We start from the raw sequence: 13049 nt of genomic DNA, 5'->3' as shown, positions 1-13049 counted from the left end.
TGTAACTTTAATGTGCGGTGAAAAGTCCAAAATTATAACTTTTCCTGTTTCACCATGTCCATGATGAGGAATTCTGACTTGGGACTGTCAGAAGTTTGTGCCACACCCAGCAATGCTCAGAGGCTATTCACAACTCTATGCTCAAGAGTGATGCCTGTAAGTTCTTTAGGGACTTTATATAGGACCTAGGATTCAAATCAGAGCAGGGGGATACAAGATAAATTCTTTTACCCCTATACTATGTCTCTACCCCTGATGAAACATTCTAATAGGCATAGATGGAACATAAATTGAAAAGAACTGTAAACTTCTTTTGTTTTGGAGGAGAAGGAAGGACCACACCTGGCTGTGCTCAGGACTTAGCTCAAGGATCACTCTGGTAGGGTTTGGGGAACCATGTGTGGTGCCAGGAATTGAACTTGGGAAGGCCACATGCAAGGCAAGTATCTTATCCCTTGTACTATCTCTCCAGATCTCTTATTCTTCATATTGTGATTAAGAAGCTAGCAATTACTGAATGACCTATTGCTGTTTATATGTACAATGATTACTTGCAGAGAAGCATAATGTAAGATCCAGAAAATATGTGATTATTTGGGATTACAGGAAATTTGTTTTCTCAAAGATACACAAAGCCTACTTTTTTGTGTCTATTCATTTCCCAGAAATAAATAAAGTCACCATTACCCATCATCATTTTTTCCAGGAGATGTAACAAGTCTTACAATGTTACTGGGCCCACTCAAGCAAATCAATGAACAGCGGGAGGACAGTGACAGTGACAGATATTTTTGAAGTCTTTTAATGTAAGATAGACTTTTTTTAGGCAACAAACAATACTTTCTATAGATAAAATAATTTAAGAATTATTTTAAGAATAAATTGTGCCTCTGAAAGTAGTACAATTAATGTAAATGAGCGTAGGGGTCCAGAACAGGTAGGATTGTTGGGTCTTAGGGAGGACATTAGCTCTGTGAAAACAGCAATCATAGCCACCCCATTACTGCCATGTGGGAATATGGTCCCAAATTGTCAATGCCTCTGATTTTTTTCAGCCATACCTAGTGCTTGCTCCTGGCTCTGCATTCAGGGTTCATTTCTTGGTTATGCTCAAGGACCATACAGAGTGCTGGGGGTTAAACCCAGGTCAACTGCATGCAAGGCAAACACTCTACCCTCTGTACTACCATGCAGGCCCCAATGCATCTGATTTTTTTCTGAAGAAAATAAAATGGTTATTTTTATATGACATTACTGGTGGTAAGTCATTATTTTTCTTCTCTTGTATATATTGAGAGAGAGAGACCAGTTGTAGTTACTGGTTTTGGCATTAACATGCCTCAGAGACCTGGGCCCTATGCAAACAAGATGAGAACGCCATTCAGGTCTCCCAAAGAAGAATAGAAAGAGCTATGCTTGGAATATCACGTTTCACTCAAATGAGAGAACGAATCCGGAGTTCTGACATCCGTCGACGATCAAGGATCAGGGACGCTGTCTCATTTGCCAAGGTGTCGAAAATCAGATGGGCTGGTCACGTAATGAGATTTAAAGACGACCGTTGGACTAGAGCTGTTACTGATTGGATTCCACGGGATGTCAAGAGACCGCGTGGCCGCCCACCTACCAGATGGTCAGACTTCTTTGTCAAGGTCATGAACGATCGGTTTGAGGCCCTCCATGTTCCCGGAGCGAAGAGATGCCATTGGGCTACACTAGCACGCGACAGGGACAAATGGAGACGTTACTGGCGCCCGCTCGAGCAAATCGACGACTAACGGGAAGTTAAGTGATTAAGTGATTAAGTGTATATATTGAGCTTTTCTCACACATCTACCAATGCAAAACCAAACAACCCCCATATAGATCTAGTTCATGAATCACTGGTTTAGCAAGTCAGAATGATGTTCATTTTACATATGGAGAAATAAGATCCATAAAGATGAGATGCCTTTCCCAATTGTCACATAGTCGCCAGAGTCCATTTTCCTGACCCTTAAATCTCAATTGCCTCCACCAGACCATACTCTCCTATAAGAAATAAGTCTCAAAACTAATAAAAAAGTCAAACAGCAGAAGGACAGAGAAAAAATTCCATTCATTCTTTCCTGCCCCTTATTTCCAACTGTAATGTGTAACAATGATCTCTCATTGCAGAAGGTCTGGCACTTCTTGTGACTGCGTCTGAAGTCCTTTTCAGCTAAGTGGCTATTTAGAATTTATCTCAACAAAGGGCATGAGAGATGTATTGGAGTCACCTACCAAAAAAGAAAAAGAACAGAGGCTCTGACTTAATTCATCAGATAGTTTCAAAACTCAGTGTTTAGGCCTATAGGCTGCACTAGACAGCATTTCAGTGTCCAGAATTCCAGCACCAGCAACATCTTCCCAGTCTGTGATATGGAATTGGAATCAGCAATGGGCCGCAACTTGAGTTTCCCAGGAACTGACAAAGCCTCCCCTAGAAAATCACCCCTTGATGGCTGATAAAAATAGAATTGCAATTTATGCTTCCATCTACTCCCTCTTCTTCAAGCTCTTAAAGGTGTATTTTCCGTTGTAATGACTGATTTAGATGGATTCCCGGGGTTGCTGTATCTCTGCTGATGACATTAATGGTCTTGGGCTCCCTGAATTTTGATTGATTGCTATAATCTCTGAAACTATTTCAGGACATAGATTTATTATTATTAAGCCTATAAAACGGTGTCAGGGTCAAGGCAAGTTGATGATGTGTGTTGTGATGCAAACATGACCACAGGGTGGAAGCCATCATTTAACAGAAGCAAATGGTAAGAGTGGACAGTGTTCCAGCCAGACCTGCCTCTAGACCCTCTCCCCAAGGGCTGAATAGTGTATCAGGTTAAAATTCAATGGGGCCTACCAAGAGATGTAGAGGCGGAGGGGTAGAGGAAGATAAAATGTGTAACTATTAATTATTCTCCTACATTCCTGAAGGAGATTTTGACAGACATTACATTTCAGCTCATATAAAAGTAGCTAAAGACTTTCTCTATTATCCCCTCTGGTTTCCAGATATCGTGTCACTTTACTAGTTCACTTATGCTGTTTTGGAGTCTGAGACAAATACTGATGCTATTCCATTCAACTTCTATCAAAGAAAAAAAAATCCAAGCAAGGAACAATATTCCTAACCATTTTATCTCTTCTCCATTCCTCCTTTCAGAAAGCTTGGCTCCAGTATTAAAAGTGAAAAAAATAGATTTTTATATTAGGTTTGGTTCTAGGAAGATGTGCTCAGAATTACTATTTTAAACTTCTTTTTTTTTTAGAAAGGAAAGGGGTGGTAAATAAAATAACAATCCACACTTCCAGTTTACATATACAAAACTGCTCGAGGCCCTCCCGTTGTTCATCGATTTGCTCGAGCGGGCCCAGTAACGTCTCCATTGGAGATTTTGTTGTTACTGTGTTTGGCATATCGAATACATCACGGGTGGCTTGCCAGGCTCTGCCGTGTGGGCGAGATACTCTCGGTAGCTTGCTGGGCTCTCCGAGAGGGGCGGAGGAATCGAACTCGGGTCGGCCATGTTGGCTGCGTGCAAGGCAAGCGCCCTGCCGCTGTGCTATCGCTCCAGCCCATACAAAACTGCAAAGAGCTTCATTCTTCTCTTACAACAAAACCCAAACTCTCAGAGTCATATCTTTTTTGTTAGTTCCTCTATGAGCTTCCATGACTTTAATGAAGTCACAGGTTTACCAACTAAACTACTGACGGAAATCCAAGGAGGACAGATGAGAGCACACAGAGAGGGGCTGTGATGGTTTCCTTACCTACAGCTGAGGTGCCACACACCAGGTGTAAGAAGGAGTCAACTAAGATGGCTGAGAAATTAATTGGTAGAATTCAGTGGTCACATTCATACCATTCACACAGGTTCTTCTCCACCAACCTCAGAAGGATCACCCAGGAAATATTGGTGAGAAAGTGTCCTGGAGGCTATGGCTGGGAGAAGCAAGACCACTAAGGCAAGAAAGGCTGGATGCCCTATGCAGGGACACCCAACCCTCTCCTCAGTATAACAGAAGTCTTAAACTATTGTGCTGAATATGTGGACAGCTAAAACAGATGACATCTTGCAAGCCATATTGTAAGAAAACAAGCCCTCTGATCTGAGATAAAGAGTAACACTGTATAATGTAAAGAGGTTAGTTATTCCCAGTGGATCTTCAGGCTGGAGTGATAATACAGCAAGTAAGGCTCTTGCTTTGCACATAGCCAATCTAGGTTCAATTCCCAGCATCCCGTATGGTCCCCTGTGTCCCACCAGGAGTGATCTCTGGGCACAGAAGCTAGCAGTAAGCCTTAAGCACCATCAGGTATGGTCCAACCCCCCCCCCCCCCACACACACACACACAGATTTTCAAGTTGCATGACCCAAACACCACAGCATCAATTACACTAGAATCAGAAACAGAAATGAAAGGAGAAATAAGCATTATACCAGGAGGCTTCTACACTTTTCGCTCTGTTATTAGTACAAAAGTGAGCATAAAATCAGAAAGAATAAAGAAAATGTAGAAGTCACTATCAACCAATCTCTATGGAATACTGCACATAAAAGAAAAATATGCATTATTTTCAAATATACTTGGACTATTTATCATGATATTCCACAAATCAAACCCTAACAAATAGAATACAAAACCCATTCTGTGACTGTTACAGAATTAAATAGTGAAAACTGAAAGGTATCAGGGCAAAGCACACTAGATAATCTGGAAAACAAGCAAAACTCTTCTAAATTTTCAAGAGCTCTGAAAGAAATCCTCAAGGGAAATTTAATTTTAACAGAAAGGAAAAAGGACAAAGCATTTTTCATCTTGGGACTGGAGTAATAGTACAGCAGGTAGGGTACTTGTCTTGCATGCAGTCGACCTGGGTTTGATCCTGGAACCCTCTCTGATCCCCCAAGACCTGTCAAGAGTGATACCTAGACACAGAGCCAGGAGTAGGTTCACTGCCAGATATGGCCCCCCAAACAGAACAAAAACAAACAAACAAACAAAATACATTTTACAGCTTATGAGATTCAGGTAAAGCAGTAGTTAGAGGAAATTCTATAGCATAAAATGCTGATATTTTTACAAAAGGTTTGCAAATTGGTTACCAGGTTCTCATGTTAAGAACTAGAAAAGGATGAGCAAATAAAACCCAAAGCAAGTAGATATTAGGCTGTAGCAAAGAACAAAAATTAATTAGCTTTAAACTAGAAACATAGACGAACCCTCCCAGTCCCTACCCCATTTTAGCAATTCTGGTGCCCTATGAAACTCCTTATTCAAAACTACCTTGAAAAAATCAAAGTGAACATTTTCCAAGAGTGGTGAATGGATTCTCAGGAGATTGATCTTCTCCAAAATTCAGCCAGGAAGGAAGAGTGTGGAAGTGGGTGTCTGAGGTTGGGCTTGCTTCCAGGTTAGCCAGCAGTACTGCAGACGGGTGAGCGGCAAGAGGACCTTTCATATTCCTAAACAAAATGCCCTTTCCCCTCAGTGAGCTGGGAGGCTGTCTCTCCTGGGAGCAGGACACTCAATGTCATAGTGACACTATGTATCTGTGCTGGATGTCAGCACAGAGTCCAAGGGGACACACCAAAGCAACTCAATTGGGTCAATGACAGTTCTTGATAAATTCTGAAGTTTGAGAGAGTAAAATGCAAGTGAAATGGAAGGAGTCACACAAAAGCAAGTGGGATTATTTGTGTTAACTGCATAAGGTCAGCGTAATGGGATGAAACACGAACAACTGAAAAATCTTTTCCAAACTCCCGGTTCAGAGGCTGTTAAGTAGGGTAATGTAGTCTTTTCTTAAGTTGCTGCTAACATTTTATATCATTGGATTTTGCGAATTTCTGTCCTTTTAAGAATTAATTCAAATCCACTTGTTTTTTACTAGTTTTTCCTGGAAATTGTGTAAGAATGGGATGGTATAGATAGCTAACAAGATTAGCCTTTCCTAAGGTAGGATACCTTTCTAAGGTAGCTGACTCTTGAGGATATGGAACTCATCAGTCAAGTTGGTACTTTACAATTCAGTAAATTGATAAGTGGATACTTGCATCATAGCATACACCCATTAGCCAACAAAGATATTTCACACAGCAACCGTGTATGTGTAAAAACACACCTAACACTAAATACTTTTAAGATTATTAGGTAATTAATATATATTAACCAAACTCCTGATATATCAGTGATCGAATATCTGTATATTCAGAAATTTGTTTTATGCCATTTTGCTTTTATTATTATTATTATTGATCATTGTGAATTTTTTTGGTTTCAGGCATACAATATTTCAACACTGATCTCTTCACCAATGTTTACTTCCTGCAATGCCCACTGCTATCCCTTTGCCTCCTACCAACCGGTCTGCTTCTATGAAATTTTTGTTTTTTTGTTTTTAAGCTTTTGCACTGGAGTTTACAGTACTGTTGCTGCTAAGGTTTCATATGGAAAGCTTTACCACCTTTACCTTTTCCTCCTTGTTGAACACTTTAGCCCATCATATCCATTGCCTCTTTCGTTATTCAATTCCCCAGCCCCCTTAAGTGGTATGTTTCCTGCTGAAACACAGTTCTCATGTATTTTGTTTTCATTGTCTTTGGCATTCAATCCCACATATGAGAAAGATCATACTGTATTGGTCTCTCCCAAGAATTTTTTATAAGAGCTATTGTTATTGTTAGACTTAAGCCAATGTTCAAAATATTGGGATGCTGAATTTAATTTTTAATTTTTAAAATATATATACATATATATATATATGCATTTTGGGTCACAACCAGCAATGCTCAGGGGTTACTCCTGGCTCTGGCACTCAGGAATTACTCCTGGAATTGCTTGGAGGACCATATGGGATGCTGGGAATTGAACCTGGGCCAGCCGTGTGCAAGGCAAATGTCCTACCCACTGTACTATCGCTTCAGCCCCTGAATTTTATTTTTAAAAGTCAGTTTTTCCAAAAACCCTACCCAAGTGGAAATTTTCTTCATTTTGGTTTATTTGGAAGGGATTTCTCTGATAATGTGATGCTTGGGGGACTGTGTGTACCAGAAATTGAACTCAGGGTATCACACATTGCAAGGCAGGCATTCCGGCACTTTGAGCTAATCTCTCCAGGGCCCAAAGTGAAAACTGTGTGTGTGTGTGTGTGTGTGTGTGTGTGTGTGTGTGTGTGTGTGTATTAGAAGCAGTTGAACTGAGGAGAAATCTCAAAGGGCTAAGTACATGCATAGCATGTGGAAGATCTGGGTTTGACCCCCCAAACTGCATTGTTAGGGAGAAGCCAGAAATAGACCCTGAGCACCATTAGCTATGGCCTTCCCCAAATAAAACTGAGTCGCAGTGACAAGAGGTAAGACATGAGGAAACTGAAAACGTGGTTGTGGAACAGGTCATTACTAGATCTTGGTTTCAGTTGCTTAAGCACTGAATTTGCACTCTAAGTATGGTTTCAGGCACCCCTGAGAGGAGTTTGTAAGGTGCTTGTGGAGGAAGAGAGAAGTTAGAGCTAAACTGTGGTTGGAGCACAGACTATAGTCCATAAAGGGGCATGAAACGCTTTCTGGAAATGTATACATCACCTCCTTCTCCTTTGGCCAACACATTCTAAGAGCTTTTGTTTTAAATAATTTTTCTTTCCTGTCCCAGTAAAAGAAAAGTTTATGTGCCCTTTGGTAAGTAGTTTCTTTGTTTTGGTTTGTTTTTGGAGAGGGGGTGCACACCCAGTTGTACTTAGGACTTACTTCTGTATCTATGCTCAGGAATCACTCCTTGTGGGCTTGGGGGACCATATGGGATGCTGGAATCACACCCAGTTTTTCCATGTGGAAGGCAAGCACACTACCCAATGTACTATTACTCCAGATCTTAAGTGGTTTATCTCCTGTGGCCACATAGGGGTACAGACTCAGTCTTGATTTAATGGTATTAAGACATAAAAATAGAGATTTTTGGCAAAGGTGTCTAGTCCAAAATGTGTCATGTTTGTGCATGTGGGCATGCATCTGTTTCCTGAAGAGCTAGGTATATTGTCTCAACCATAAACTTTGTCTCTAAAACACTATCCCAATTTTTTTTTGAGTTCACACTCTTTTAATCCCTTGTTCCCATAAAATAAACATTCCAACCTATAAGCAGTGGGAAGAAAATTCATTTCTTTCAAACTTGGTGGAGGTCCATTTCTGAAGTAGAGAAATACTCTGTTGCAAACAGTATTCTCTTGAAAGAAGAATCAATCTTGGGTCATTTCACCTTTTCCCTGGGTTTCGTAACCAGTGTATTTCAAATTCATCTTCTCCTCCAAATGTAGTAAAAAGGCAAGGCGTGAGTTTGTGATTTTGGGAGCCGGAAGTGGTCCGTGGGCACCGTGATGCTTCAGAACAAGCCTGTGATCTGCTCCGTGTCTGGGTCCAGATCGATGTCATAGAAGCAGGGCCGGGTGGGTTGCCCGGGCATGGTGCTCATCGTTCCCACCAACGGGTAGATGAACCCGGCCCCAGTGCTGGCACGAACGTCGCTGATGGGCAGGATGAAATCCCTGGGCACGCCCTTCTTGTCGGGCTGGTGCGACAGAGACAGGTGGGTCTTTGCCATGCAGATGGGCAAATTGCCAAAGCCCTGCTGCGTGTAGCGATCGATTTTGGTCTGCGCCTCAGGAGAGATTTCGATATCCCTGGCCCCGTAGACGGTCTGGGCAATGGTTCTTATCTTCTCCACGATTGGCAGCTCCAGGTCGTACAGGAACTGAAAACGACTTCCTTTATTCGCAGCTCCTCGCACGACCCACGCCAGGTCCACTTATATCCCAATTTTTTGACATCACTTCCGGAGGTAGAACACGCCAGCAATTTATTTATTTAGTTATTTCAAGGTATAATTTCCACTTGATTTTCCTCGAAAGGAGTTTGTCTTCTATCCTTAAGGTTGGTAGTTGCTTTACATGGGTTTTGGTGGAGGTCTTGGGACAGCATCCGCAGGTCTGAACCTCAGTGGGGATATTCAGTCATTGCGTGCTTTGTGAGAATGGTTCCTTACCACCTTGTCATGAATGGCACAACTCACACAGTAGTGTAGCTTCACATACAACTTGGGAAGCACATAAGCATCGAAAACGCTGGCTTTAGAAATGTTCCTCACTGCTGCGGCCTCCACAACGTTTCTAATGACAAACTTTTTGATAGCCTTATCCTTGGGCACACACCAGGCACAGCTGGTGCAGAGGATGGGCTGCACATGGCCATCGCACTTTTTGGCTCGCCCATTGTTTTTTCTTTTTTTTGGTCATGTTCGAAGTGAAGATACTGATACCAGCAATTTAAAACATTCCTTCCCGCAGTCATAAAGTGACAGATATAGAAAAAGTGATCGATATAGAATGATTTTGCTCATATGTATGACTTACAGATACAGAGTAAGGTAGCAGCAAAGAGCAAAAAGCAACATAACGGAAGTATTGATTCACACACTTGAGTTGTTGTTGTTGGTAGGGGTGGTCTGGGGAGGGGGACCTTGGGGAAGGGAGATGGGTACCCTGGTGGTGGTTGTGGGGTTGGAATTATTAATTATATGGGAAACTATCAATAATAGTATTGCAAACTACAAAATATTGCTCGAGCGGGCCCAGTAACGTCTCCATTGGAGACTTTGTTGTTACTGTGTCTGGCATATCGAATACATCACGGGGAGCTTGCCAGGCTCTGCCGTGCGGGCGAGATACTCTCGGTAGCTTGCCGGGCTCTCCGAGAGGGGCGGAGGAATCGAACTCGGGTCGGCCATGTTGGCCGCTTGTAAGGCGAACGCCCTACCGCTGTGCTATCGCTCCAGCCCACAAAATATTAATAAATGTTTTTAATAAAAGGATGTTTTTCTTTCTCCCATGATTCTTCTCTGCAATTCCACAAGAACCATTATATTTGGAGGAACTCTTCTAAGTACAAAGACTTTATTTTTCTCCACTCATTCAACTAAAATATACTGGGTATCTCCAATGGACCAGGGAGTGTTAAGGGCTGCCCATTGATTGGTAAATAAAGAGGGGACCTTTATTGGGCAAGTCAGACACTAAACAAATAATTATATTAATTAAATGTTTACAACTGATTTAAAGCCACAACGAGAAAAACAAACTTATATTCCATGGCTTTGGCACAGCATAATATGTATGCCTAATAAATATTTGTCTATTGTCTGCTATTCCAGAGGTTGTCTGCATTGGGATTAAAAGCCCACATGTATCTGATAATAGTCAAGAAAGGTGAAAAAAAAAAAAGAAAAGCTCTCTAAGGATTTTTAAGAGCCCTGGTTTAAACCAAGTGAAATAGGCCTTTTTCAGTATAGGATCTATCTGGACGTTAACAGCCAACATGAATCTACAATACCACTCTGGAGCATGAACAGCGCTTCAGGCATGTCTGTCCTGCAGTGACCCAGGCAGTGAAACCATCTGGGAGCCTCTCCTGAGAGCACACTTCTGAGTTATGCAGGTGGAACTTGAATGCCTTGATTTGAGAAAGAAACTTCTGGTTTTGTACCTGGGGAATGACAGGGGTTTGGGGATGGGGGTGCGGAGTGGGGCATGAGGAATGGGGTAGGGGCTTGGGGGAAATCATATATTTCTGGTGACCTGAGTGTTGCCTGCTAATGACCCTGCCATTGCACCTGAAACATACTCTACGTTCCCCAGACACAGAAATTCAGGGGTACCACGCACAAAGGTTTGCTTAGTTCATGAAAAGGAAAGGGCCACCATGAAATTGAGATCTCAAAATACAGAAACAGGCATTGCTGCCTGAGTGCCTGGGGACTTTGCTTGGCATCCCCTCGGGTTCAAGGACAGGGCAGGGGCACAAACCATGCCCGAAACCTTCCCGTCAGAGTTCTTGGGGACTGGCATGTTTGGTGGAGGGAACAGGAAGTGTTCTCTGGGTTTCATGCATTACCATGAAAGCTGGCAGCAAAAGCAGGTTCCAGAATCATTCAGATGGAAAATGTGGTCACATCACACCTATTGAGGGTTGCATGAGACAAGCTTATACTCAAAACCTATTTGCTGGTTACTTGAAACCCGAAGGTAACAGTACATCCTATATTTTCTTTAACTAAACCTGGCAGCCTTCTCTGGTGCTTGGGTGCCCAACTTCTCTGACTGCCAGGAGTGCTGTTTGGATGCAGGAGATGAGGTAGGCACCTCACAGGTAGAGGCCTAGTTCAGCTGCTGTGCAGGATAAGCCTTTTGGAGGGGCCCTCCTGCCACTTCCACTGCCCTAGTTGGCCTGGGTCCCTTGCTGGGGAAGCAGGTCAAGTCTACATTTCTTATTTCAAAACCAGGAAGAAGATACTGTCAGCAGTTTTCGGTGGCATGGAATAGACTAGAGCCATGATTCTTAACCAGGGGCAATTTGGCAATGACTGGAGACAGTTCTTGTCATTCCATGAGGCAGAGGGCAGCATTACTGGCAGTCATTGGGTGGAGGCCAGGATAAGCACCCTACAGTGCTCAGAATGACCCTCAGATGCAAGAATAACCAGCCTGAAGTAGCTGGGTGCCAACATTTAGAAATTCTGCACTATAAGAAGCTTAATCACATCCCAGAAGCAAGGCCGACCTAAACAAAGAAGTAAAGTGTAGAAAGCTTGAGTCCTTGATTGCTAACTTTTTTCTTTTAACAACCCCCACAGATTCCAGGGCACCTCTGCTATTCTTGGTTCCTTGAGTTTCAGGAAAATAACATTTCTCTGGCATCCCTCCTTTATTATATTAATGACTCCTAATGTTTCAATGACTTTATCGATGACTTAATATGCTAATTTTACCAAACATATTCTGGTCTAAGGGATGATATGAGGGACACTACTAATTAGCTATTTTAGAGCTCCTTTCTTTACCAAATATATCCCAACTTGTTCTAAGGAAGCAACATTCCTAGGTGAAAATTCTGAGTCCCTCAAACTTTCTCTCAACTGGAAATGGACATGAGATATAATAGGAAACTTACTGAGTAGAGAGGTAGGGAAGGAGACTCTTTGTGTAAGGAAAATGGACAGACTTTGCTGGCCATCTTGGTTCCTTTGTCCTTTCTCCTCTTACCGGGAATGCAGGTGTGCTTGTCTCCAAAAATTAGCCGCCATCTTAGAACAGTGAAGATCAAAGCTGCACCCTGATCTGTCTGAGCAAGAAGTTACCAGGGGCCGTGGGTAGAGGTGGTTTTTATGACAAGAAAAATGAACCACTTGGTTAAATTGCTAAATTGATTTTCTCTTATAGGGAACCAAATTCACACTTAACTGTTACGGGGACAGGGATAGGTTCAGAGAGGGAAATGGTTAGCCCAAACTTAGAATTTGTGACAATGTACTTAGGGACAGAGACTTTGTCCTCCCCCTCGCTTTCTCAGAGATGGCTCACTGCATCTGTGCAGATACTCTAGTTCTGACCCAAGGCACAGATTAGTTCAGCACTTGGCTGATTGCTAATGATGCCACTTATGGCTGCAAAACAAATGATTACAGGAAGGGCACTTGGAAGTTCCCTAGGAGATCCAGCCAAAATATTACTTGACCAACCTTCACTAAGACCCCATTTTTCACACACAAGAGGTTTCTAAAACACTGGTGCTTGAGAGAAGAGGACCAGCATGGTTCCATAATGACAGTGTCTTCTCTTTCTTAAAAAATAACTCAAGGGTAAAGAGGAACAGGATTATGACACAAAAAAGGTCACCACTCAATAGAACTGATTTTTTTTTTTGTAAAGAGCAGAGCAATATACCCCCGTCTTTTGCAGAACTTGCCCACCTGTATAGCTAGGTGACAGTGTGGTGAGGTACTACTACTATATTAGTCTAATGTGGCTATATTAGACTATATTAGTCTACTATGGTTCCTTCCCTTCAAGTTATACCCTGAGTCCCTGAGGACCTATGTCAATGTGTCCTGAACTGGGTCAATGGAAGTGTTGACACAATGGGTTAGTGAGAACTGGGTCAATAGGGGTAGGAGGAAGTCATCCTTCTATGATTAG

At 42.3% G+C, this 13049-nt stretch overlaps 1 protein-coding gene and 1 pseudogene across 1 annotated transcript; both read right to left on the bottom strand.

The window, feature by feature from the left end:
• Window positions 1-8109: 8109 nt before the first annotated feature.
• On the bottom strand, window positions 8110-8827 carry LOC130021664 (monofunctional C1-tetrahydrofolate synthase, mitochondrial-like; the record flags this gene model as incomplete). The annotated part of the gene is made up of 1 exon (XM_056112420.1): window positions 8110-8827. A coding segment is annotated over one exon (423 nt), but the record flags the coding sequence as incomplete, so codon positions are not given.
• A 138-nt stretch (window positions 8828-8965) lies between these two features.
• On the bottom strand, window positions 8966-9301 carry LOC130021818 (40S ribosomal protein S26-like; annotated as a pseudogene).
• Window positions 9302-13049: the final 3748 nt, after the last annotated feature.

Source organism: Sorex fumeus, unplaced genomic scaffold (genome assembly GCF_029834395.1).
Source record: "Sorex fumeus unplaced genomic scaffold, SorFum_2.1 ptg000018l, whole genome shotgun sequence".
In the NCBI taxonomy this organism is placed as follows: Eukaryota; Metazoa; Chordata; class Mammalia; order Eulipotyphla; family Soricidae; genus Sorex; species Sorex fumeus.
The sequence above is the reverse complement of the archived record's forward strand: the minus strand, read 5'-3'. Positions and strand labels throughout refer to the sequence as shown.